Source organism: Halichoerus grypus, chromosome 11, assembly GCF_964656455.1.
Source record: "Halichoerus grypus chromosome 11, mHalGry1.hap1.1, whole genome shotgun sequence".
NCBI classification, from domain to species: domain Eukaryota; kingdom Metazoa; phylum Chordata; class Mammalia; order Carnivora; family Phocidae; genus Halichoerus; species Halichoerus grypus.
The window spans coordinates 8,487,912-8,515,750 of NC_135722.1; the positions used below are offsets into that span (position 1 = coordinate 8,487,912).

Here is a 27,839-nt window from a genome sequence, read left to right on the forward strand (position 1 = left end):
TGCTATTTACAGCAATAATCAGAATTGGAATTATGATACAGTGTTCTACTCATCTTTTTTTAAAAACAAAGGTTTTAAGTTCACTTATGTGGATATGGATGACAGATGTGACTGTCGTCAGGCCATATCTTTGTGTACCAAAATGTCTCATCTGTTATTCATATAAATGAACATAGTACAGCATTAACTCTTCATCTAAATAAGCATTAACTGTTCATATAAGTGAGCATTACTGTTGTCTCAGAGTGGATATCTAGATCTTGGGAATAATTGCTTCACTAAAGGGAGAAGCATGTCAGGTTGTCACCTAAAGTTTTTTTAATACCATTCCTGGAGGTTAGATCTCCTGAGTTAAGATTCCTGAGAAATGGAAGTAATTTCAGTGCAATTAAGAGAAACCCCTCCCCCCTCCCCCCTAAAACCCTCAAAACAGAACCCCAAACCTCAAAAGCTTTTGTGTGAGTCCTTACTGAGCAAGTTGCTTTAATGTTTTTTTTTTTTTTTTTTAAAGATTTTATTTATTTATTTGAGAGAGAGAATGAGATAGAGAGAGCATGAGAGGGTCAGAGGGAGAAGCAGACTCCCTACCAAGCAGGGAGCCTGATGTGGGACTCGATCCCGGGACTCCAGGATCATGACCTGAGCCGAAGGCAGTCGCTTAACCAACTGAGCCACCCAGGCGCCCCTGCTTTAATGTTTTTATCATTATAAATTTTGATCTGTTCTTTAGCCAGGCCTATAAAATTTAAATTAAGCCAAGGGATGCATAGGTTACCTAGCCAGTTTGGCCAATTTAGACATCCAGGAAATTTTCAGTTGTTAAAGAGTCATTGAATCTTAGAGCTAGAAAATAGCTTTACCTAACTGCCTGGTTTTGTGGAGGAAACTGAGACCCAGAGAGGTAAAATGATTTACTCATATGGTTGTACAGTCATCGTACAGCTGGGCCCTGAGTGTTCGGGAAGGCCTTTCTCCTGTACATTCTGCCTCACTAGAGAGTAACAACTTTTGCCAAAACAAGCTTAAGTCATAGAAGGAGGAAATGAGGGGTGCTTGGGTGGTGCAGTCGGTTAAGCGTCCAGCTCTTGGTTTCAGCTCGGGTTGTGGTCTCAGGATCATGGGATGGAGCCCCGAGTCAGGCTCCACACTCAGTGTGGGGTCTGCTTAAGATCCTCTCTCCCTCTCCCTCTGCCCCTCTACCCCCGTGCTCGCTCATTCTCTCTCTTTCAAATCTAAAAAAAAGTAGGAGGAAATGATTGGATTTGGAGGTATATAGTATATAGGGAGATAGAGTCAGGGAAGATGTGGAGGCTGAGAGGTGGAGATTTGAGAGAAGTGGAGTAACTGAGAGGATTCATTGCAATGCTACCACAAGTAGACATAGAAAGTGTTAGTATTGGAGGTTTTCTAGAAGTTAAATCTTAACTCATTTCACTCTTGAGACCGAAGACTAGACATGCCCAGAATCCCACAGGCTGTTAGTGGTAGAACTGGAACAGGAACTTGTCTCTTGACTATTACACCCATATATTTCTACATATTACTCCTGAGAAGGAGGTGATGGTGGAATATCCAGGTGCATCTGTCCCTGAGGCAGTTGTATGTTTGGACGTGAATGCAGGTTAGAAATTAATGAAGTTGCATCACCGAAAGAGGGTATAGCGAAATTATAATAATAAAGAGCCCACTGAGGGAGTGAGAGAACTGCAAGACTGAAGCAGAGCGCTGGTGGAGCTCACAGGAGGCTGAAGAGAAAAAGAAGTAGTGAAAGGAGGTGTTGAAGAGGCTGGGAGGGAGCTAGGAATGGGCACTGTCACTGAGACCAAAGGTTTTCAGGAGTTCTAGAAGCAGGTGGCAGTTGTGTTTTGTCCTACAGAGAGGGTTGAATGAGAATCAAGAAAGGGCCATTGGATTTGGCAAGAGAGGTCATTGATAAACTAGTGAATAGTTTCAATAAGAAGATTGAGAGGAAAGTCAGGTTGCGAGGCAATGAGAAGGGAATGGGTAGGTAAGTGGATGAAGACATACCTTCAAGGAGTTTGGCCGATAAAGGAGACTGCAAGTGGGAAGGGAAGAAACTGGTTTTAATTGAGGTGCTTGACAAGTATTACTGGGTTTAGCGTCACAATACTAGGAAACTGTTACTTTTATTTTTATTTATTTATTTAATTTTATTTTATGTTCAGGTAGCCACTGTGTAGTACATCATTAGTTTTTGATGTAATGTTCAGTGATTCTTTAGTTACGTATAACACCCAGTGCTCATCACAGCACGTGCCCTCCTTGGTACCCATCACCCTGTTACCCCCTCCCCCCATCCCCCTCCACTCTGAAACCCTCAGTTTGTTTCCCGGGGTCCATAGTCTCTCATGGTTTGCCTCCCTCTCTGATTTCTCCCCCTTCAGATTTCCCTCCCTCCCCCTATGGTCCTCCGTGCTATTGCTTATGTTCCACATATGAGTGAAACCATATGATAATTGTCTTTCTTCGCTTGACTTACTTCACTTAGCATAATCCCCTCCAGTTCCATCCATGTCGATGCAAATGGTGGGTATTCATCCTTTTTGATGGCTGAATGATATTCCATTGTATATATGTACCACATCTTCTTTATCCATTCATCTGTTGAAAGGCATCTCGGCTCCTTCCACACTTTGGCTATTGCGGACATTGTTGCTATGAACATTGGGGTTCATGTGACCCTTCTTTTCACTACATCTGTATCTTTGGGGTAAATACCTAGTGCAATTGCTGGGTCGTAGGGTAGCTCTATTTTTAACATCTTGAGGAACCTCCATACTGTTTTCCAGAGTGGCTGTACCAGCTTGCATTCCCATCAACAGTGTAGGAGGGTTCCCTTTTCTCCACATCCTCTCCAACATTTGTTATTTCCTGTTTTGTTAATTTTTGCCATTCTAACTGGTGTAAGTTGGTATCCCATTGTGGTTTTGATTTGTATTTCCCTGATGGCTAGTGATGTTGAGCATTTTTTCATGTGTCTTTAGCCATTTTTATGTCTTCTTTGGAGAAGTGTCTGTTCATGTCTTCTGCCACATTTTTTGACTTGATTATTTGTGTTTTGAATGTTGAGTTTGAGAAGTTTTTTTGTAGATCTTGGATATCAGCCCTTTATCTGTAATGTCATATGCAGATATCTTCTCCCATTCCATGGGCTGCCTCTTAGTTTTGTTGACTGTTTCCTTTGCTGTGCAGAAGGTTTTTATCTTGATGAAGTCCCAAAAGTTCATTTTTGCTTTTGTTTCACTTGCCTTTGGAGACATGTCTTGAAAGAAGTTACTGTGGCCAATGTCGAAAAGGTTACTGGCTATGTTCTCCTCTAGGATTTTGATGGATTCCTGTCTCACATTGAGGTCTTTCATCCATTTTGAGTTTATCTTTATTCTTCCTTTTAGATACTGGGGCTGAACATGATAGTTTCTCTACTCCCCAGAAGTTCCCAGTTGGGTGGTAAATCATGATTACAAATGATAATATTATAATGGGTGGGATAATAGAGTATGTATGAGGTTTTTGTGGAAATAGGAAAGTGGGACCACTTTATTGAGTTCCTAATATGTGTTAGACTCTGGGCTTTGAGAGGAGTATTCAATTTCTAAATGAAACTGCAAGTGGTTAGGATTTTTTTTTTTTTTTTTTAAGGTTTTTATTTATTTATTTATTTGAGAGAGAGAGAGAGAGAAACAGCATGAGAGGGGATAGGGTCAGAGGGAGAAGCAGGCTCCCCGCTGAGCCGGGAGCCCGATGTGGGACTCGATCCCAGGACCCTGGGATCATGACCTGAGCCGAAGGCAGTGGCTTAACCAACTGAGCCACCCAGGCGCCCTGCAAGTGGTTAGGATTTTATCCATAGTCACATAGAGACTAAGTGGTGAAGTTTATTCAGTTATCCCACAAATATTTATTGGATATCTAATATGTGTGGGCAGTGTTCTGGGATCTTGGGGGATATAGCATTGAACAGAAGAGACAAAAATTCTTGCCCTCATGGGGGCGCCTGGGTGGCTCACTCGTTGGGCATCTGCCTTCGGCTCAGGTCATGATCCCAGGGTCCTGGGATCGAGTCCCGCATCAGGCTCCGGGCTCAGCGGGAAGCCTGTTTTTCCCTCTCCCACTCCGCCTGCTTGTGTTCCCTCTCTCGCTATCTCTTTCTCTGTCAAATAAATAAATAAAATCTTAAAAAAAAAATTTCTTGCCCTCATGGAGCTTACATTTTAGAGGGGAGAAAGTAAGCATTCAAGCCCTGCTGTATCTTGATTCCAGAACCTGTTTTTTTTTTAGTATACCATGTAAAGTGATAGGCAGAGGATGGGGACAGAGGGAGGGTAAGGTGGGTGTTAAAGGGTCAGTGTTTGCCTGGAGTTGGGGGGTGGGGAATATGCATTTCAGGCCGTGGGAACAAGTGGCTGAATAGGTTGTACATTTGAAATTTTGGAATCAAGGCAGGACAGGACCTGAATCCTAAGTTTCTTCAGTAGAAAGACCAGTGGAAGTAAATCTTCCTGAGAGGATAAGGGGGATAAGGAAGAAGAGGAACCAAGGCAGTGGGGAGAATGGTGAAAGGCTTTGACTTAGAGGATGGAGATTTAGCTTTGAGCCCTTGATTCATAAAGTGTTTTTGCTAGCCCTTAAGTAGTTGCTGTCGTGATGTATTTATGTACTATAATGAAGGAGGTCAGCCCTAAAGGATGAGGTCGCATCATTAAAGCAACCCTTGGGGATGGTACCTAACAGGCGAGAAAGATTGGGAGGTGGTAAGGCCTAAGGGAGAAGGTCCTGAGGTTTTGATTAAGGGATTGGGGAGCCTGAGATATGGGGATAAATCAGCAAAGGACATTTATTTTTTATTAAATATTTTTTGTTTTATTTATTTAAGTAATTTCTATACCCCATGTGGAGCTCGAACTCATGACCTCAAGGTCAGGAGTTGCATACTCTTCCAACTGTGCCAGCCAGGCGCCCCTTTTAGCAATTTTTTTAAAGAGCAAAGCGCAATTGTATGACATCTGGAAAGGGGTGAGTAGAAATAAAGTTTTTACTTGGAAGATCAGTGATACCGTCTGGGGGCAGCTGGCTGGCTCAGTCAGTTGAGTGTCCGACTCTTGGATTTGGCTCCTGTCAGGATCTCAGGGTCGTGAGATTGAGCCTTGCATCAGGCTCCATGCTCAGTGCGGTGTCTGCTGGAGATTCTCTCCCTCTCCTTCTGCCCCTCCCCCTGCTCGCTCGCTCTCTCAAAATAATATATCTTTTAGGAAAAAAAGATACTGTCTTGTCTTAGGAAATGAGAGAGAAAGATGATATGGTGAAAAGTGAGCAACTCTATTTGTTTAAATTGAATTACTGGTGATGTGTGCAGTTCACAATGATTTTTCCCTTAAGTGGACGGAAACCAAAGGAACAAGATCTTTTTAAAGCCAGTGTGCCCAATAAACTGTTTGAAAAGAAATGCAAGATCACCCCAGCTCCTCCAACTAAACATAGCCTGGTTCTCTCTTCCTTTTCACTGTGCTGTAGGCAGAAAGAGAGGAAGAGGTGAGTGAAGGGCCTTAGCACCTTTTTCCCCCCAACTGCCCTCACTGGTCTTCATCTTCTCTTGAAGTACAGTTCATTGTGCACAACTGCATACATTCTTGTCATTGGATTATTCCACCTTGTCAGTAGCCCAGGTAACCTTATCTTCTGTGCCTGTTGCTCTGGCAAAACCACCTGCATCCTCAAGGTTGTGGCCTTCAACTATGTTACAGTACATATGGTTCATTCTTTTTACGATTGTTTATTGTGTGCCTGCTGGGTGTCAGTACATTCACTTGCTCAGTAACCTTTAATGGTTTAATAGATGAAATGGAAAGAGCCAGTATCATGAACTTAATTGTGAAGTCCTAGGGGACTGTTGTACTGCTTACTGGGTTTGGCCGTACCCGATAGAGCCTTCAAATTAGTTACCTAAACAAGGTAGACATTTATTTATTTATTTATTTCACATAAAAGTGAGCCAGCAGGGCAATTCTGCTACATGAAGTCCTAGGCCCTACCTCTTGTTGCTCCACTATTTCTGGGGTGTTGCCCTCATGTGCCTGGTACAGGATGACTCCCTCCTGTGAATACATCCCGCTAGCAGGAAAGGGAAAAATGCATGCCCCAGAAGTTGCTATATCATTTCCAGAGTCAGAACTTAGTCACACAGTGATACCCCTGCTACAAGGTTGGGTTGAAATTGGGTTTCTTTGGGGCAGTTTTTATGCCCAGCTAAAAATCAGTTGCCATAGCAGGAGGGGAAAATGAATATTGGGGGAGCAACCAGCCATTTCAGGGACTTTGGAATTGCTCCGAGTCTTGCACAGTAGTTGACCCTGTGGCTTATCCATAAGATCGTTTGTTCTTTTATATGAAAGATTGAAGGTCTTTAGGTCCTGGATTCACCTGCTTTTGTGGCAATAAAGAACTGTAAGAGATTATTCACAGAAATATTTCCTTTTTATCCGGGCAGTAATGGGAAAGAAAAATAATAATATACATTTATTACAATAATACCATGACAGTTAATGTATATTTATAACTTGTTTTCCACTAGTTTGATAAAAATATAAAAGTGGCAAGAACCCTTTGTTGCTTTCTGGTATAAAAAGTGAGCAGCAGTTCCCATAGCTTAATGGGTAGAGTCTGGCAGTCAAGCTGTTTTGTTGACTTTTGTCTACTGTGATCATGCAGCCTTCAAGTGTTTCCACAAAAGTAATTTGGGGACCGTATTTGTGATTTTTGCCATATGTGCTTACCTTACTGTGCTTTGCTTAGGATTTGTTTTTCAATTTACTTTGAATTGATTCACCTTTTAAATTTAGCATCCTTCCAAGTAATAATCTATTAAAACATGGTTTTGTTTCCTTGTATACATTAAAATACATAATTACTCAAATAAATGTCCTTTTAATACATGAAAACATCTTTAATACCAGTGGTGCATACACTTAGGGAAATAGTGCTTTGCTTCTAGGCTTTACTAGGCTACACTGGTAGTTTTTCATAAACTTTCCATAAATCCATAGCTACTGAGTGGTTCTGTGAATTTCAAAGAATTGATATCTTTCTGCTTTCAACTCTGGTAGGGAAACTACTAGTTAGTGCTTAATTTTGAGCTAAAGAATTAATTGCCCCTAATGTGTTGACTAGGTTATTAAGAATGATCTGCAAGTCCTAGCCACCTAAAGATCCTTTCAAGCTTTGTCCAGAACCAGTTGGACAAGATGTTTAACTTTTGTAAGCCCTAGTTTCCTTATTTTTAAAAATGAGGCAGTATTATTTACCACATGGGGTTGTTCTGAGGATTAAACAAAATGTATGTAAAAGGCTTAGCAGTGGCAGGCACCCTTTCTACTGCTGATAGACATTTGGATTGTTTCTAGTTTGGACTATTTTGAATAAAGTTGATGTGAACCTTTTTTTTTTTAAGATTTTATTTATTGGGGCGTCTGAGTGGCTCAGTTGGTTAAGTGTCTCCCTTTGGTTCAGGTCATGATCTCAGGGTCCTGGGATGGAGCCCAGCCTCGGGCTCTCTGCTCATCTTTATTTATTTGAGAGAGAGAGCATGAGCAGGGAGGAGGGGCAGAGGGAGAGGCAGACTCCCCGCTGAGCAGGGAAGCCCCATGTGGGACTCCATCCCAGGACCCTGAGATCATCATGACCTGAGCTGAAGATAGCTGCTTAACCGACTGAGCCACCCAGGCGTCCCTGATGTGAACATTCTTGTATTTATGTCTTTCGGTGGGCATAAGCACTTATTTCTCTAAGTTATATACCTAAGAGTAGAATTGCTAGGTTATAGGTATGTTTAGTTTTAGTAGCTACTGCCAAGCAGTTTTCCAAAGTGGTTATATTCCCATTAGAATGTGTGACAATTCCAGCTGTACCACAACTTCTCTCACAGTTGATATTGTCAGTCATTTCAATTTTCGCCCCATTCTCATGGGACAGGTAGTGGCATCTCAATATGGTTTTATTTCTATTTCTTTGGTAAGTAATGGTATGGAAGCACCTCTTCATAGGATTATTGACTATTTGGGTATCCTTTTTTTAATGAAGTGCCTTTTACTTATTACTATTTTAAAAATTTGAATATTTGTCCTTTCCGTATGGATTTCCATATTGATTCTGGGTGTGAGTCTTTTGGATATAGGTATTGTGAATATTTTTTCCTGGTCTGTGGCTTTCATTTTACTTTCTTTTGATGGTGTCTTTTAAAATTTAAATTCAATTAATTAACATAAAATGTATTATTGGTTTCAGAGGTAGAGGTCAGTGATTCATCAGTCTTACATAACACCCAGTGCTCATTACATCACATGCCCTCCTTAATGTCTATCACCCAGTTACCCCATCCCTCCATTAATAATGTCTTTTAATAAACAAAAACTCTTAATTTTAACGGATTCTAATTTGTCATTTTTTCTTTTATGGTTAGTGTTTTTGTACCATATAAGAAGTTTTTGCTTTTCCCATGTTCAAAAATACAAATTTAAAAAAGATTTGAATCAAATTTTTTTTTCTCTGCAACAACCTAGGTGATGCCATGGAGAGTGGAAAGCCTGGCCCAGTGCAGGTTGTTTTGGTTCAGAAAGACCAGCATTCCTTTGAGTTAGAAGAGAAAGCCTTGGCCAGCATTCTCTTGCAGGACCACATCCGAGACCTTGACGTGGTGGTGGTGTCCGTGGCTGGTGCTTTCCGGAAGGGCAAGTCCTTCTTCCTGGACTTCATGCTACGATACTTGTATTTCCAGGTAAGCTCGAATTATTTCATTTCAGATTGGAAATGAGACTTGTGTGTCCAAAAGAGCAAAATAAGCTTGTGGATTATCCTTGATAGGTAAAATTACTCAAAATTTAGGATTTAATGGAAATTTCTTATTTTTCCTATAGAAGGAAGGTGGCCATTCAAATTGGTTGGGTGACTCAGAAGAACCGTTAACAGGGTTTTCATGGAGAGGGGGCTCTGACCCAGAAACAACGGGGATTCAGATCTGGAGTGAAGTTTTCACTGTGGAGAAGCCGGGTGGGAAGAAGGTAAGGAAGAAAAGACTTGTAAATTAACAAAAACAACAACAGAACGAGAACTTTAATGTGTATTCTGATAATTCAATTAAAAATAATTTTTATCAAAATGATGTAAGTGCATGGTTTAAAAATAACACGAGTATAATTTAAATGGTCAAATAATAAGATTTCTTTTTTTAATTTAATTTTTAAAAAAATTTTTAAAAAGATTTTATTTATTTGAGAGAGAAAAAGAACGCATGAGCAGGGGGAGGAGCAGAGGGAGAAGCAGGCTTCCCGCTGAGCAGGGAGCCCCACGTGGAGCTCCATCCCAGGGCCCTGGGATCTTGACCTGAGCGAAGGCAGATGCTTAACCGACTGAGCCACCCAGGCACCCCAGTAATACAAGGTTTCTAACAAAAAATAGCTATCAAAACCAAAAAGTAGCTATCAAGTGCCCTGTTCTTCCCTCTGCTTGTTTTCACTTCCCCGGGGGTTAATGATCTCAACTGTTTCAGACGTTACTTCTGTTCTTCACTTTCTTACTCCTGTGAGGGTGACATAGACCTGGCTGCCACTCTTCTGGGAGCTGAGCAGATACAGGATACTAGGGCGTCTCACATGCAGAAGGTGAGCGTCCTCCGCCGGCCCCTGGGGCAGCCATCAGTAGACCTCTTACCCCATCTCTTCCGTGCCTAGTAAGCTACAGTCCTACAGCCTCCCCTACATTTTTTTGTCAAAGGTGAGTCATGTGTCTTCTCAAAGTGGTAGAGAGGATTTGGGGGTATCACTGTTTCTTAAACAGATTTTAATCCATTCCTTCTGTTTTTAGTTCCATCCTAAAGCATGCTTTCACAGCTGTTGGTGCCTCTCATTCTTGAGTCTTTCTAGGGCTTAAGGTTTCAAATCCCCCCTTCAGATTGTTCGGTTTCAGCCTTTCCTAAATGCTATGCCATTCGATATTTTTGGGAGCTGGAGAGTTGATGCACAAGTCTTGATTGCCTTTCCACATCTTTTATTCTTTTTCCTTATAAATTTCCTCATTAATTCTTTTACAATTTTATTTCTTTTTCTCTTTTAGTGAGATTCCAGGAGAAAGGTATATTGGAAAACCCTCTATAATTTTTTGGGAGGGATTTTATTTATTTATTTGATAGAGAGCAGGAGAGAGAATGAGAGAAAGCACAAGCAGGGAGAGCAGCAGAGGGAGAGGCAGAAGCAGGTTCCCCACTGAACAGGGAGCCCAATGTGGGGCTTGATCCCAGGACCTTGGGATCATGACCTGAGCTGAAGGCAGACGCTTAACTGACTGAGCCGCTCAGGTGCCCCTCTAATTTTTTTTTAATGCATAGATGCACATATAAAAAATATGTAGCAAAATGAAGAGATTATCACATATTTTTCAAAGAAAGAGAATCTAGGAGAATAAGAAGTTGTAACATTGAAATACTACGTTATAAACTTTTTCTTTGGAGGGTCTGCCTTTTAATTTTTTAACAGCTTTATTGAGATATAATTGACATTCCATTTCTCCCCTCCTAACTTTTGGGCTATTGTCACATATTTTACTTTAATAACATTGTATTTATTTATTTATTTTTAAAGATTTTATTTATTTGACAGAGAGACACAGCAAGAGAGGGAACGCAAGCAGGGAGAGTGGGAGAGGGAGAAGCAGGCTTCCCGCTGAGCAGGGAACCTGATGCGGGGCTCGATCCCAGGACCCTGGGATCATGAACTGAGCCGAAGGCAGACGCTTAACCATCTGAGCCACCCAGGCGCCCCTGTATTTATTTTTTTGTTTAAACAATCTGTTAAAACATTAAATTATCTTTTAAAGATATTTAAATAATAAGAAAGAAGCCAGGGATGCCTGGGTGGCTCAGTCAGTTAAACATCTGCCTTCAGCTCTAGTCATGATCCCAGAGTCCTGGGATTGAGGCCCATGTTGGGCCCCTGCTCAGCAGAGTCTGCTTCTCCCTCTGCCCCCCGCCCCATCATGCTCACACATTCTCTCTCTGTCTCTCTCTCTCTCTCAAATAAATGAATAAAATCTTTGAAAAAAAGGAAAGAAGCCATATATTTACCCATTTAGTTATCATTAACTGTGCTCTTCATTTTTGGGTGTCCATATTTCTATTTTTGTGTCCATTTTTCCTTCTGCCTAAAGGACTTCCTTTAATATTTCTTATAGTGCTGTTCTGCTGGTGCTGACTTCTTTTAGTTTTCATATATCTGCAAAGTGTTCATTTTGCCTTTTTTGGGAAAATATTTATGCTGGATATAGAATTCTAGGCTGGCAGTTTTTTCTTTCTGTGCTTTAAGATGTCAGTTCTTTGCCTTTTTCCTGGTTGTTTCTTTCTTTTTTTTTTTTTTAAAGATTTTATTTATTTATTTGAGAGAGAGAATGAGAGAGAGCATGAGAGGGGGAGGGTCAGAGGGAGAAGCAGACTCCCTGCTGAGCAGGGAGCCCGATGTGGGACTCGATCCAGGGACTCCAGGATCATGACCTGAGCCGAAGGCAGTCGCTTAACCAACTGAGCCACCCAGGCGCCCCTTCCTGGTTGTTTCTGATGACAAATCTTTTATCCTTATCTTTGTTCTTGTGGTGTGTTTCACATGTGGTTTTTTTTTTTTTCTGGTTGCTTTTAACAGTTTAGCATTTTTTTGTTTTTTGAGCAGTTTGATTATGATGTACCTCAGTGTAGTTCTCTTCATGTTTCTTGTGTTTGGATTTTGTTGAGCCTCTTGAATTTGCAAGTTTATAATTTTTATCAGATTTGTACATTTTTTAGCCATTATTTCTTCAAATTTTTTTTCCCTTATTCCCTTTGGGGCCTCCTATTATGCATACGTCAGGCTGTCCCATAGCTCATCGATGCACTGTTCATTTTTTTCTTACTTTTCTCTCTCTTTCCTTTTGGGCAGTATCTATTGCTAGGCCTTCAAGTTCCCCAGTCTTTATAATCCAGTCTACTTTTCATTGCAGAAGTGTGATTTTCGTCCCTGGAAGTTCAGGTTAGGTCTTTTTTATGTCTTTCATGTCACTACGTCACTTTTTGAATATATGGAATACAGTTATACAGAATGCTGTTTTAGAGTCATTTTCTGTTAATTTTAACATCTGTATCTATTCTGGGGTTTTTTTTTTTTTTTTCCTTAAGTAGGCTTCACGACCAGTGTGGAGCCCAAAGCAGGGCTTGAACTCACGACCCTGAGATCAAGCCCTGAGCCGAGATTAAGAGTCCAACACTTAAGTCCAACTGAGCCACCCAGGTGCCCCTGTTCTGGGTTAATTTTAATTGACTTTTGATTGATTTTTCTCCTCATTGGGTCATACTTTCTTGTGTTCCTTGATTTCCCCCATTTCCCATATTTTCCCTGAACTTATTCTATTTTTTTAAAAAATATTTTTATTTATTTATTTTACAGAGACACAGTGAGAGAGGGAACACAAGCAGGGTGGGGAAGAGTGGGGGAGGGAGAAGCAGGCTTCCCGCCGAGCAGGGAGCCTGATGTGGGACTCAATCCCAGGGCCCTGGGACCATGACCTGAGCCGAGGGCAGACGCTAACGACTGAGCCACCCAGGTGCCCCTCCCTGACCTTATTCTAGGATGCAGTTAAGAAATTTGGAAACAGTTGGATCCTTTCTTTTCTGGCTTTTAAGGTTTCTTAAATGGCACCAGAGCAGTATTTAATATAGAGCTATTTATTCCTCACTACTGAGGCAAGTACTCTTCTGAGTACTCTAGAATTATGGGATTTTTTTCAGTCTGGTTGGAGGGAACAGGCCTGTTCTTGGCCCTCTGTGAGCACTGGGTACTGCTCCCTCTAAACCTTTTGATTGGTTGTCTCTAGCCTCAGGTAGTGTCCTCATGCGCACGCGCTTGTCAGTATTCAGCTGAACTCTTGATGGGGACCCTCTGCAGATCCCTGGGGTTCTTTGTCTTCGTATCTCTCTCCTCTCAGACACTCTGCCTGAGAATTCCAGTGTCCTTGGTCTCCTTGACTCTCAGCTGTGTCTCCTCAACTCAGGGAATCCGTTGAGTTCTGCCTGGCTTCCCCTCCCCGCACTTTAGTCAGTAAGCTGGGACAACAGAAGGGCTCACCTCATCTGTTCCTTTCCCTCAAGGATCATTATCCTTTGTTACCTGATGTCCAGTGTTGTGAACTGTTGTTTCATGTGTTCTGTCTGTTATTTTTTGGTTTTAGGTGGGAGGGTAAGTTCAGTCTCTGTTACACCATTTTGACTGTGACTGGAAGTGGAAGTCCAGTCTTTTCATTTTAGAGATGTTTGGCATCTCTAAACTGCTGTTATTACCCACAGCAGTTAAGGCCTGCTGTGGGTAATACAGCTGCTCTTAGATCTGGCATTACAACAGGCCCTACAATTTTCATTTCAGTCCTGTTTTGTATCATTGCTCTCTTCTGTTTCTCTGGTAGTGTGTGGTAGATGCTTTTATAATTTTCTTTTTAGGAATAAATAGTTATTTTTGACTATATGACCCCTTTGTATAGAACTGGTGGACCTGATTTTTATTTTTTGGGGCAACTGGTATATTTTCATAATAGTTTAGGAAATCTCTACAATTTTAGTAAGCAAGCTTTGCTTTTAGTTATCTAACATTTGTAGTGCCCTCATTTTTTTTATCTTGTTGAATTGACTCCTCTATAAAGCTCAATTTTTTTTTTTTTAAGATTTTATTTATTTATTTGACAGAGAGAGACATAGCAAGAGAGGGAACACAAGCAGGGGGAGTGGGAGAGGGAGAAGCAGGCTTCCCGCCGAGCAGGGAGCCCAATGTGGGGCTTGATCCCAGAACCCTGGGATAAGCTCAATGTTTTTTGACATTTTGGTTTCCTGACCTTTAAAAAAATTGATAGACTTTATTTTTTAGGACAATGTTAGGTTTATAGGAAAATTGATCGGGAAGCGCAGAGTTCTCACATGCCCCTCCCCCTGCCAGTTTCTCCCTACTATTTATATCTTGTATTAGTGTGATGCATTTGTTATAATTAATGAACCAGTACTGATATATTGTTATTAGCTAAAGCCCATGGTTTACATTAGGGTTCCCTCTTTGTGTTATATATTCTATGGGTTTTGATAAGTGTGTCATATGTAGCTGCCATTGCTGTCTCAGACAGAATAGGTACACTGCCCTAAAAACCCTCTGTGCTCCACTTATTTGTTCCTGCCTCTTTCTCCCACCTCCTCTATGAACTGGCAACCACTGATCTTCATACTGTCTCCATAGACCTGCCTTTTCTAGAACGTCATGTAGTTGGAATCATACAGTATGTAGCCTTTTCTATTGGCTTCTTTCACTTAGCAGTGTACTTTTGTGGATCCTCACATTTTTTTGACTTGATAGCTTATTTCTTTTTATTGCTGAATAATATTCCATTGTCTGTATGTACCACAGTGTATCTGTTCACCTACTGAAAGACATCTTGTTTGCTTCCAATTTTGACGATTATGAATAAAGCTGCTGTGTAAGCATTTGTGGGCAGGTTTTTGTGTGGACATAAGTTTCAACTCATTTGGGTAAATACCAAGGAGCACGATTGTTGGATTGTATGGCAAGGTGATGTTTAGTTTTGTAAGAAACTGCCAAACTGTCTTCCAAAGTACCTGTATAATTTTGCCTTTTTTCCAGTAATGAATGTGAAAGTTCCTGTAGTTCCACATCTTTGTCAGCATTTGGTCATTTCGGTAGACGTGTAGGGATATCTCATTGTTGTGTTTCCTACCCTTTTTTTTTTTTTAAAGATTTTATTTATTTATTTGGCAGAGAGAGAGACAGAGAGAGAGGGAACACAAGCAGGGGGAGTGGGAGAGGGAGAAGCAGGCTTCCCGCTGAGCAGGGAGCCTGACGCGGGGCTTGATCCCAGGACCCTGGGACCATGACCCAAGCCGAAGGCAGACGCTTAACCGACTGAGCCACCCAGGCGCCCCTGTTTCCTACCCTTTTAAGAAATATTATGTTCAGGCATTCAGCAGGATCAGGGGTGCTTTAAAAAATCAATATAATATTGGATAAATGCCATACTAATAAGCAGTTCTTTAGAAGTTACCCAAATGAAAGTTTCACATGATTGTCTTGTTTTTTATTTTAATTTTTAATTTTTTTTATTTTTTTATTTTTTTTTAAAGATTTTATTTATTTATTTGACAGAGAGAGACATGGCGAGAGAGGGAACACAGCAGGGGGAGTGGGGGAGGGAGAAGCAGGCTTCCCGCAGAGCAGGGAGCCCGATGCGGGGCTCGATCCCAGGACCCTGGGATCATGACCTGAGCCGAAGGCAGACGCTTAACGACTGAGCCACCCAGGCGCCCCTATTTTTAATTTTTTTTAAAGATTTTATTTATTTATTTGAGAGAGAGAGAGAGGTAGTGAGAGCGGGAACACAAGCAGGGGGAGTTGGAGAGGGAGAAGCAGACTTCCTGCCTGAGCAGGGAGCCCGATGCGGGGCTCGATCCCAGGACCCTGGGATCATGACCTGAGCCGAAGGCAGATGCTTAACGACTGAGCCACCCAGGCGCCCCGATTGTCTTGTTTTTTAATATACCTGGTGAGATTTTAGCTTAGAATGTATCTGGCTAAAGAAGTAGATAATTTGGGGGGGGGGGCACCTGGGTGGCTTAGTTGGTTAAGCGTCTGACTCTTGATTTTGGCTCGGGTCATGATCTCAGGATCATGAAGTCAAGCCTCTGCTTGTCCCTCTCTCTCCCCCGCTCTTGCATTCTCTCTCTCTCAAATAAATAAATAAATAAATAACATCTTTTTAAAAAAGTAGATAATTTATTTGTTTTTACTTTTTAATTGAAAAACTACAGTCTTAAGTATGTGGCTCCAGTTTATTCTTTTTTTTTTTTTTTTTAAGATTTTATTTATTTATTTGAGAGAGACAATGAGATCGAGAGAGCATGAGAGGGGGGAGGGTCAGAGGGAGAAGCAGACTCCCTGCTGAGCAGGGAGCCCGATGGGGACTCGATCCCGGGACTCCAGGATCATGACCTGAGCTGAAGGCAGTCGCTCAACCAACTGAGCCACCCAGGCGCCCTCCAGTTTATTCTTTTTAACTGTTACGTGGTAATCATCATATGAATATATCTTATTTTATTTTGCCCATTTACCCACTGGTGGGCATATGGATTGTTTCCTTTTTTATTATTATTTTTTTTAATTTTTATAATCCTTCCTACAGTGAACAATCTGGTAAATGTCTCCTTGGGGAATTATGCAAGCATGACTCCAGGCCACAGTTTTTTGAACTCTGTCCATGACCTATTAAAGGTAGAGAAATCAACTTATTGGCTCATGACCAATATTTAAAAAGAACGAACTAGAACATTGTAGAAAGTGTCAGAGTGCAGTACGCAAATTTAGTTTCAGCTTTATGTATGTGTGTATTTAGTCAGGTTGTTAAGTATATTTCTTTCTCTGCGTTCTGGAGTCCAAAACATTAGAAAGCCATTTGGAAGTGGAATTGCCAGGTCTGAGAATGCCCATTTCCCCTTTTTCTAGCTCCTGCCCAATTGTTCTTGACGGTGTTGATGGCAGTTTACCGTTTCACTACATGATAGGAGAACACCATTTCCCCTAAATACCCAGCACTTCATCTGAGTGTATGTATGACTCCTATTCCTCAAGAGCTTATTTCCCTGATATAGCCTCATTTTTCTAGTTAGTAAATATATGCTAGGATGAGCTCTTTTTCATTGAGAGCTAATTCACATATCATAAAATTTATGCTTTAAAAGTGTATAATTCAGCAGGTTTTAGTATAGTTCGAGGCTGTGCAGGTATCACCACCATCTAATTCCAGAACATTTTCATCATCCCAGAAAGAAACTCACTACTCATTAGCAGTCACTCTCCATTTCCCTCCTATCCCAGCCCCTGGCTACTACTGATCTACTTTCCTTTTTTTTTTTTTTTAACGATTTTATTTGTTTGTCAGAGAGAGAGAGCACAAGCAGGGGGAGCATCAGGCAGAGGGAGAAGTAGGCAGAAGGAGAAGTATCCCTGCTGACCAAGGAGCCCGATGTGGAACTCGATCCCAGGACCCTGGGATCATGACCTGAGCCGAAGGCAGATGCTTAATCGACTGAGCCACCCAGGCGTCCCTGATCTACTTTCCTTCTCCACGCATCTATTTGCCGGTTCTGGACATTTCATACAAATGGAGTCCTATAATCTGTGGTCTTTGGGTCTGGCCTCCCCCACCCCCCCACCCTCCCAGCCCATTGCCCTCAGGGTCCATCCATGTCGAAGAATGCATCAGCACTTCATTTCTTTTTGTGGCTGCATAATACTGTGTTGTGTGGATGCGTCACACTTTATCTTTTCATCATTTGAAGGACATTTGGGTTATTTTTACTTTGTGGTTATTACGAATCATGCTACCATGAACATTCACATACAAGTGTTTGTGTGAACATACCCTTTCTTTTTCCTTGTTTTTACTGTGGTAAGAGCACTTGACATGAGATCTACCCTCTTAATAAAATTTCAAATGCACAGTATAGTACTGACAGCTATAGGCACTATGCTGTGTAGTGGATTTCGAGAATTCCTCCATCTTGCATAACTGAAACTTTATACCCACTAAACAAGTCCCGTTTCCCCTTCTCCCCTGCCAACCACCATTCTTCTCTCTGTTTCCCTGAGTTTGACTATTTTAGATACCTCACATAAGTGGAATCAAGCAGTGTTGGTCCTTCTGTGACTGGCTTATCTCACTTAATATCCTCCTGATTCATTTATATTGTCACATATGGCAGGATTTCCTTCCTTTTTAAGGCTCAGTAGTATTCCATTGTAGGTAGATACCACATTTTCTCGATCCATTCATCAGTTGATGGGCATTTAGGTTGTTTCCATATCTGGGCTGTTGTGAATCTTGCAGCAGTAAACATGGGAATGGAGATAACTCGAGATACTGGTCTGAATTCTTTTGGGTATATACCCAGAAGAGGAATTGCTGGATTATAAGGTAGTTCTATTTTTAATTTTTTGAGGAATCTCCATACTATTTTCAAAATACATAGCAGCTGTATGATTTTGTATTCCCAACAGTGTACAAGGGCTCTGATTTCTCTGTATCCTCGCCAACACTTATTATTTCTCTCTTTTCTTCAAAATAATCTCTGCGCCCAACATGGGGCTTGAACTCATGACCCTGAGATCAAGAGTCACATGCTCTACCGGCTGAGCCAGACAGGTGCCCCTATTTCTCTTGTTTTTTTTTTTTTTGATAATACCCATTTTAATAGGTGTGAGGTCGTATCTCATTGTGGTTTTGATTTGTATTTTCCTGTTGATGAGTGATAGTACCTTTTCACATACCTGTTGGCCATTTATGTTGTCTTTGGAGAAATGTCTATTCAAGTCCTTTGCCTATTTATTTAATCAGATTATTCCCTCCCTCCCTCCCTCCCTCCCTTCTTGCTGAGTTGTAGGATTAAGCATGTTTTCAGTACTTCTGGATATATACCTGGGAGTGGAGTTTCTGGGTCATATGGCAACTCCATATCTAACCTTTCGAAAAACTGCAAAAATGCTTCCCAGAGCAGCTGGCGCAGCCTACATTCTCACTGGAAATGCAGGAGGTTCCCATTGCCATATGCTTGCCACCCCGATCTTGTTTGTCTTCTTGATTATAGCCAGCCTAGGTGTGAAGTAGTATCTCATTGTGGTTTTATTTTTCTAATTTAAAAAAAATTTTTTTAAATTATTTTTTAATTCTTGAAGTATAATTGATATAGATATTACATAACTGTTACATTAGTTTCAACATCTTGATTTGATAGTTCTATACATTATTCATTGCTCACTGTGGTAAGTGTAGTCCCCATCTGTTGCCACATAATGTTATTACAATATCATTGATTATATTCCCTATGCTGTACTTTTCATCTTCTTGACTTACTTATTTTATTACTGGGAGTTTGTACCTCTTAGTACCCTTCACTTATTTCATCCATCCTCCCATCCACCTCCCGCTGGCAACCACTAGTTCTCTGTATTTAAGAGTATTTTTGTTTTGTTTTTTGGATTCTACATATAAGTGAAATTATATTTGTCTTTCTAAGTCTGACCTATTTCACTTAGCTTAATACTAACTGGGTCCATCCATGTTGTTGCAAATTGCAAGATCTCGCTCTTTTTTTTATGGCTGAGTAATATTCAAAGATGTATACCACATCTTTATCCAGTTTACCTATTGGTGGACACTTGGGCTGCTTCCACATCATGGCTCTTGTAAATATGTCCCAGTAAACACAGGGGTCCATGTATCTTTTCAAATTAGTGTTTTTGTTTTCTTTGGGTAAATACCCAGTAGTGGAATTATTGGATCATATGGTATTTCTATTTTTAATTTTTGAGGGGCCTCCATACTGTTTTCCAAAGTGGCTGCACCAGTTTATATTCCCGCCAACAGTGCATGAGTGTTCTTTTTTCTCCACATCCTCATCAATACTTATTTATTTTTAATGATTTTATTTATTTATTTGACAGAGACACAGCAAGAGAGGGAACACAGGCAGGGGGAGTGGGAGAGGGAGAAGCAGGCTTCCCGCTGAGCAGGGAGCCTGATGCAGGGCTTGACCCCAGGACCCTGGGACCATGACCTGAGCTGAAGGCAGATGCTTAATGACTGAGCCACCCAGGCACCCCTTATTTTTAATTTTTTGAGGAAATTCCATACTGTTTTCCACAGTGGTTACACCAATTTACATTTCCACCAACAGTGCATGAGGGTTGTTTTCTTCACACTGTCACCAACACTTGTTATTTCTTTTCTTTTTTCTTTCTTTTTCTTTTTGTTTTTTAAGTAATCTCTACACCCAATATGGGGCTCGAACTCATGACCCCGAGATCAAGAGTTACATGCTCTACCAACTGAGCCAGCCAGGTGCCCCTTGTTATTTCTTTTTGATACTAGCCATTCTGACTGATCCTCATTGTAGTTTTGATTTGTATTTCCCTGATGATTATTGAATGAGGTTGAGCATCTTTTCATGTGTCTGTTGGCCATCTGTATGTCTTCTTTGGAAAAACGTCTATTCAGATCCTCTGCCCACTTTTTTTTTTTTAAAGATTTTATTTATTTATTAGAGAGAGCGCACAAGTAGGCAGAGAGGCAGGCAGAGGGAGAGGGAGAAGCAGGCTCCCCGCTGAGCAGGGAGCTCGACGTGGGGCTCGATCCCAGGACCCTGGGATCATGACCTGAGCCGAAGGCAGACGCTTAACCAACTGAGCCACCCAGGCGCCCCCTCTGCCCACTTTTTAATCAGATTATTTCCTTTTTGGTGTTGAATTGTATAAGTTCTTTTTATATTTAGGTATTAACCCCTTACCAGATATATCATTTGCACATATCCTATTCAGTAGTGCCTTTTTGTTGTGTTGATGGTTTCCTTTGCTGTGTAAAAGGTTTTTTTTTAATTTAAGATTTTTAAATTTTGTTTGTTCAAAAGCTTTTTATTTTGATTCTTTGTGGCTTTGATTTGCATTTGCATTTCCTCAATGACTAATGATGTTGAGAATATTTTTATGTACTTATTAGCCATTTGTATATTTTCTTGGGAGAAGTATCTATTCAAATCAAATTCATTTTTTAGTTGGATCATTTGTCTTTTTGTTGTTGAATTGTTCTTTATATATTCTGGATACTAGACCAGTTGTCCAGATAGATAATTTGCAATTATTTTCTTTCATTCTGTAGGTTGTCTTTTTATTTTCTTGATAGTGTCTCTTGATGTCCAAAAGTTTTAAATTTTGATGAAGCCAATTTGTGTATTTTTTCTTTGGTTGCTTGTGCTTTATGTGTCATATTTAAGAAACCATTGTCTAGGGTGCCTGGGTGGCTCAGTTGGTTAAGCATCTGCCTTCAGCTCAGGTCATGATCCCCGGGGGTTTGGGGATCCAGCTCTGCTTTGGGCTCCTTCCTCAGCGGAGAGTCTGCTTCTCCCTCTGCTGCTCCTCTCCTTCGCATATGCGCTCGTGTGTGCTCTCTCTCTCTCTCAAATAAATATAATCTTAAAAGAAAAAAAAAAAGAAACCATTACCTCATCCAAGGTCCTAAAGATTTACACTTCTGTTTCCTTCTAGGGTTTTATGGTTTTAGCTCTGACATTTAGGTTTTTGATCCATTTTGAGTTAATTTGATCCATTTTGTATATGATCTGAGGTAGAGATCCAATACTATTCTCTTGTGTCTCAGCCATGATTAGTGCTGATTACTTGTTTAGTTTGACTGTATCCTCTTCACAAAATGGGTAAAGTGTGGAAAGAATAAAGCCTTCATGTCTATCATTAGGTTTCAGTGTATTGAGGTTGGCAAGAAACTTTATTTGGTTTGATTTTATCTTTCTTTTCTGCATAATACTTTCTTTTGTGTGGATTTATATCATATCTGTTGTACAACAGTAGTGGATTGGGGGTATGAAAATAAACTCAAAAATGTAATATGTGATTAATGGGACTTGATATGTAAGTTACATAAAAGTGATAATCATATTATTACTTCTGTGAATAAAAATATCCGAATGACTGGCTTGGTAAGTGAGCTAATTGGTCTCAACATTTGGCTCATTTAATTGGTGAGGCACTTTCCCCGTCTATGCATATTGCTCTGTGGGTCTCTGTTTCATACATCTAATCAGGTCAGAGCAGATAATCTCCTCCAGGAAACTTCTCTGATCAAGACAAGGCATTTCAATAACTACTTTTCTGTAGAACTACAAACAGGTGCCAAAACCTCATTTAATTGTTACCTGTACTGTACTTCTCGACTTCTTTTCTACATTTTTCCCCTTCTCACTCTTTTTTTTTTTTTTTTTTTTAAGATTTTATTTATTTATTTGACAGAGAGATAGACAGAAGAGCACAAGCAGAGGGAGTGGCAGAGGGAGAGGGAGAAGCAGGCTCTGCACTGAGCAGGGAACCCGATGCGGGACTCGATCCCAGGACCCTGAGATCATGACCTGAGCCGAAGGCAGACGCTTAACCATCTGAGCCACCCAGGCGCCCTCCCCTTCTCACTCTTAACATATTTTGTTGGTATTTGCCTTTCTTTTAGGTTGCAGTTGTTCTGATGGATACCCAGGGGGCATTTGACAGCCAGTCCACTGTGAAAGATTGTGCCACCATCTTCGCTCTCAGCACCATGACTAGTTCTGTTCAGGTATCACCACTTGATTAAGATAAAAGTTTGCAGAGGAAATAAGATAAAGGGAGTACAGCTGTTTTCATTGTTCTGTTATCAGAATCCCTAGGTGATGTGTAAATGTTCTTTTTAGGCTATAGATATAAGTTAAGCTCAAGAAGGAGCTTTAACTTTTTCCGTTTTGGTCATAAGTATGTATAAAATACTTCAAGAAAAGTCTGAAAAGTGGAAATTGAAATTACATTAATTACATCACTCAGGAAATGGAGATTTGGTGAGAACTTAGGAAAACTGATTTTAAGCTGTAAAGGAAGAATTAGGTGATTTCAACATTATATGCATAGTTTTCCAAAAGACAGATAATATTACTGTTTGAACAGACCTCATGTTCTTATATGTAAACCTTAGTTGTACAAAGCTTCTGTTCAATGCTTTAGGCTTATTTGGGATTCCTTTGAAGTGAAGCTAGAGTGGTTATCAATCTGGACTTTTGTTTTCTAGATTTATAATTTGTCCCAGAACATTCAGGAAGATGATCTTCAACAGTTACAGGTATATATTCATCATAAAAAGTTTAATGTCATAATGTATCATTTAAAAGTTTTAAAACTAAGAGAAGTTTTATAGCTGAATAGGTTTAGCAATAGATTGAACTATAGGGGAGGGGTTTTGGCTCACAGCGGTTCTGTACCCTGTTCCTGCGGGGTAATCAGGGAAGGCCTTACTGAGTTGAGCACAGAACCCAAGAAGGTGGATGAGTAAGTCCTGCGGTATATCTGGGGGAGAAGTAGTATAGGAGAGGGGACAGCAAGAAGAAAGACCTGAACTTGAGGGTGCTTGGCAGGATTGAGGAACAGCACGGAGGCCAGTGGTTAGGACTCGGAAGTGTGACAGGAGGAGGCTTTTTTTTTTTTTAATTTTTTTTTTTTTTAAGATTTTATTTATTTATTTGACAGAGAGAGACACAGCGAGAGAGGGAACACAAGCAGGGGGGAGTGGGAGAGGGAGAAGCAGGCTTCCCGCGGAGCAGGGAGCCCAATGCGGGGCTCGATCCCAGGACCCCGGGATCATGACCTGAGCCGAAGGCAGACGCTTAACGACTGAGCCACCCAGGCGCACCCCCCCTTTCTTTTTTAAGAGAGCGCATACACGATGGGGAGGGGCAGAGGGAGAGAAAGAATCTTTTTTTTTTTTAAAGATTTTATTTATTTATTTGTGAGAGAGAGAAGGAGAGATAGAGAGTACAAGCAGGGAGGAGAGGGAGAAGCAGGCTCCCTGCAGAGCAAGGAGCCCTATGCAGGGCTCCAGCCCAGAACCCTGGGATCATGACCCAAGCCGAAGGCAGACACTTAACCCACTGAGCCACCCAGGTGCCCCAGAGAGAGAGAATCTTAAGCAGATTCCCCGCTGAGTGTGGAGCCCAACATGGACCTCAGTCTCACAACCCTGAGATCATGACCTGAGCCAAAATTAAGAGTCAGATTCTCAACCACTGAGCCACCCAGGTGCCCTGTGACAGGAGGAGGCTTAGTGATAAAGTCAGAGAGGCATTTAGGTCCTGTTGATGCTTGGCCATTGACAAGGGCTCAGGCTTTTCCTCTGAGGAATGGATATAGGAGCCATGTTTTGAGCATAGGAGTGACGTTATTTGAGCAGAGGATCACTCTGGCTGTTTAGAATAGATTTTTTAGGGACAGGTGTGCATTCAGTGAGACTGGTTGTGAAGCTATTGCAAAAATCCAGGTGAGTGTAAATAAATCAGTATTTATAAAATGCATAACATTATGTGCCTAGGAAAGAATATAAGTTTAATAACTGTGAGCCATTGTTTAGTATTACTGTTACTACTACTGCTATTAGTCATTGTCTTCTGTTCTCCGTGCAGCAGTTCTTACGTGTTATTCCTGTAAAATACTCTTCCATGGGTATTCCAGAGTTGAATGCAATTCTTGACATGCCTTTCTGATTGCACTTGTCCTGTTGACATTCAAGAAAACAGATCAGCGTGCAAGGGAATGAGGGTGTCACTTATTATGGGGATTACTTTGAGTTAGTTCTAATTTCTATTCCTTTAAAAAGCAAGGAAAATAATTCCTCAACTTTGGCTCTTCATGTTACTACTGGCAATAACTTGTACTCTCTAACTGGTTGTTCTTCTCTGGTGCCATGACTCAGGAGTTGGGAGCTGTTGTTCCTGAAACATTTAAACCAAAACTTGAGTTTTGGTTTTTGAGGACCTGACTTAATTTTGGCTCAGGTCATTGAGGTAGACCTAATTCTTTATGGATCGTGTCATCAGTCGGTGAAAGGTCATCATGAGTAGGCCCGGGTGATGTGTGAGGGTTGCTGTAACCAAGTACCACAAACGAGGGGGCTTCAGACAACAAAAACTTACGGTCTCACGGTTCTGGGGTCCGATAGTCAGAACTCAAGCTGTCCACAGGGCCACACCCTCTCTGAGCCTGTGGGGAAGAATCCGTGCTTGCCCCTTCCTCGTTCCTGCTGGTTTGCTGGCCGTCCTTGATGTTCCTTGGCATTAGCTGTAGGCCTTCAGCCTCTGCTTCTGTCTTCCCTGTGTGTCTCTTTGTCTTCACATTGCATTCTTCTCCCTGTGTCTGTGTTGCTTTTTCTTATAAGGACACCGGTCATGTTGGCTTAGGGCTCACCCTGATGACCTCATCTTGACGTGATTACCTCTGTGAAGACCCTGCTTCCAATAACGTTTCCTGGTGGGAGATCCTCCTTCACTCTATGCCTTCTTCATAGAGGCTAAATTTAGCTCTCTCAGTTAGTAATATGACATCTGTCACTCTAGTCATTTCTGTATTTTTAAAAGTTAACGTAATCATTATGAAATTAGAAATGATGTTGTTCTTGCAAAAAAATTGGGACGCCTTGGATAAAACTGAAGTCCCCCTTCCTGGTCCCCACAGGTAACCACATATCGGGTTTGAATATATGCTTTCTGTTCTCTTTGTAAACAGATAGATATCCCTATAGGAAATAGTTAACATGTGACAACAAGCCTTACTCAAACCCTTTGAGACTATGTGTATTTTGGGATTTGAAATTTTTTGGATTTTAGATGGACAATATCAAAAGTGCATGTAAGCATGAGGTCGAGGACAGGAATGGGCATTCAGGTAACACCTCCTGATGAAACATGCTACTGTTTCTGCAGGTAAAGGCATGACTGATTCATGAAATGGGATAAATAAAGCTTATAAAAAGCCTCACATCCGTTCAAGGCAGGTTTTCCTTCAAAGGAGTTTGCCACCTAACTTGGGTTTTTAGAGCTTTTTGGATTTCAGAATTAGAGAGAGATCATGGGTTTTGTACAGTTTTGTATGTGTGTTTTGTTTATGTACAGTATTTTGTATGTATTTCTTTTTCTTAAGCATCATTTTATTTTAACAAAGTGACATACACGTACACACACACACACACACACACACAGTATAAAAGTCGGTAGTATTGCAATGTTCATAATAAAAAAGAACATACTTTCGACCTCCTACTCCTTTCTCCAGAGGCAATCACTTGTCCTTTGGGCTGTGTCTTCTGCTATTTGCTTCAGAATTTTTCAAAAAGATGGTTATGCTGTTTCTTCTGGATTTTTATAATTGAAATAGTAATAATTTCTTCTATAAATAGGGTTTAGCATCTTTACCACTCTCCCACAGCTTCCTTTCCCTCATCCTTCCAACAGTTAGATCACAGTTTTTGACTAAAAAAGTATTTGTAGTTGCCTTATTATATGGGTATATTTATATGTTCTTCCTTACTGAGGTTTCTTGTGAATTATGATTGCATTTCTTGTAATGAATTACCTGTATCATGTTTTTTGCTAGTTTTAGTGTTCTGTGTGTATATCACTAATGTATCTCAAGGGATAGACTCCTAAAACCTCTCAGTATGGTCTTCATACTTCAGGTTGTTTTTTTTTCCTTGGGAGCATCACTCCTTGGCATTGTGTTCTCCTCTGCCCTGCACTGCCTCCTTTAGTCCTGGTACACAGCTGTCCCACTGGCAATTTCTTTTTTAAAAAAATTATTATTTTTTCCCTTGTGATGAAAACATTTAAAGATCTACTCACTTTGCAACTTTTAAGTATTATTAACTATAATCACCATGTTGTATCCCCACGATTTATGTATTTTATAGCTGGAAGTTTGTACTTTTTTTTTTTTTTAAGATTTTATTTTTAAGTAATCTCTACATCCAATGTGGGGCTTGGACTCACAACCCTGAGATCAAGAGTCCTATGCTCTTCTGACTGAGCCAGCCAGGCACCCCTGGAAGTTTGTACTTTTAACCCCCTTCACTTTTTTCCCCCTACCCCCACTCCACTTCTTTATCCATATGCTTGTTTGTTTTTTAAGTGTTTAAGTTTTTTTTTTTTTTTCCCAGATTCTACATATAATTGAGATCATACGGTGTTTGCCTTTCTGCCTCTGACTTAGTAAAACTTAGTATGATGCCCTCAAGGTCCATCCATATTGTTGGAGATGGCCAGATGGCCGCCTTTTTTATGGCACATAATATTCCACTGAATATATGCACCATGTTTTTTGTATCCATCCACCGATGGACACTGAGGTTGCTTCCATATCTTGGCATTTGTGAATAAAGCTGCATTGACTATGGGGGTGCATATGTCTTTTTGAGTTGCTGTTTTCGTTTTCTTCAAGTAATTACTTGGAAGTGGAATTGCTGGATCGTATGGTGGTTTCATTTTTAATTTTTTGAGGACCTTCCATACTGTTTTTCATAATAGTTGCACCAGTTAAATTTCTGCCAGCAGTGGACAACGGTTCCCTTTTTGTCACATTCTCACCAACACTTAATATTTCTTTTCTTTTTGATAAATATTCATTCTAATAGGTGTGAGGAGGTATCTCATTATGGTTTTTATTTTCATTTCCCTGATATTATTGATGGTGAGCATCTTTTCATGTACTCATTGGCCATGAAATGCCAAATGGATATATCTTCCTTACAAAATGTCTGTTTAGATCTTCTGCCCATTTTTTAATTGGATTGTGGGGTTTTTTTTCCCTGTTGAGTTGTATGAATTCTTTATATACTGTGGCTGTTAACCTTATCTGATAAATGATTTTCAAATACTTTCTCTCACTTGGTAGGTTGCTTTTTCATTTTGTTAGTGGTTTTCTTTGCTGTGAAGCTTTTTAGTTTGATGTTGTTCTACTTGTTTATTGTGGCTTTTGCTGCCTTTGTTTTTGTTTCCAAATCCAGTCGTTGAGACTGACATCAAGGAGCTTACCACCTATGTTTTCTTCCAAGAGTGTTAGGGTTTCAGGTTTTATGTTCAAGTCTTTGATCCATTTTGATTTAATTTTTGTGTGTAGTGTAAGAAAGTGGTCCAGTTTCATTCTTTTGCATGTAGCTTTCCAGTTTTCCCAGCACCACTTATGGACGAGACTGTCCTTTCCTCATTGTCTATTCTTGGTTTCTTTGTCTTAAAGTCAATCGATCATATATGCAGGGGTTTATTTCTGGGAGAATAGAAAGCTATTCTATTCCATTGATCTGTGTGTCTGTTTTTGTGCCAATATCATACTGTTTTGATTACTATAGCTTGAAATCAGGGCCTG

At 40.6% G+C, this 27,839-nt stretch overlaps 1 protein-coding gene across 4 annotated transcripts in view; it reads left to right on the forward strand.

Moving 5' to 3' along the window:
* ATL3 (atlastin GTPase 3) overlaps positions 1-27,839 on the forward strand; it is a 63,740-nt gene that overhangs the window by 11,862 nt on the left and 24,039 nt on the right. For all 4 annotated transcript variants that reach the window (XM_036100423.2, XM_036100422.2, XM_036100421.2 and 1 more), the window contains exons 2-5: positions 8,574-8,788; positions 8,928-9,071; positions 22,138-22,242; positions 22,726-22,776. In XM_036100423.2, the coding sequence (XP_035956316.1) occupies positions 8,582-8,788; positions 8,928-9,071; positions 22,138-22,242; positions 22,726-22,776 (507 nt within the window). In that variant the 5' untranslated portion in view covers positions 8,574-8,581. The remainder of the gene's footprint in view (positions 1-8,573; positions 8,789-8,927; positions 9,072-22,137; positions 22,243-22,725; positions 22,777-27,839) is intronic.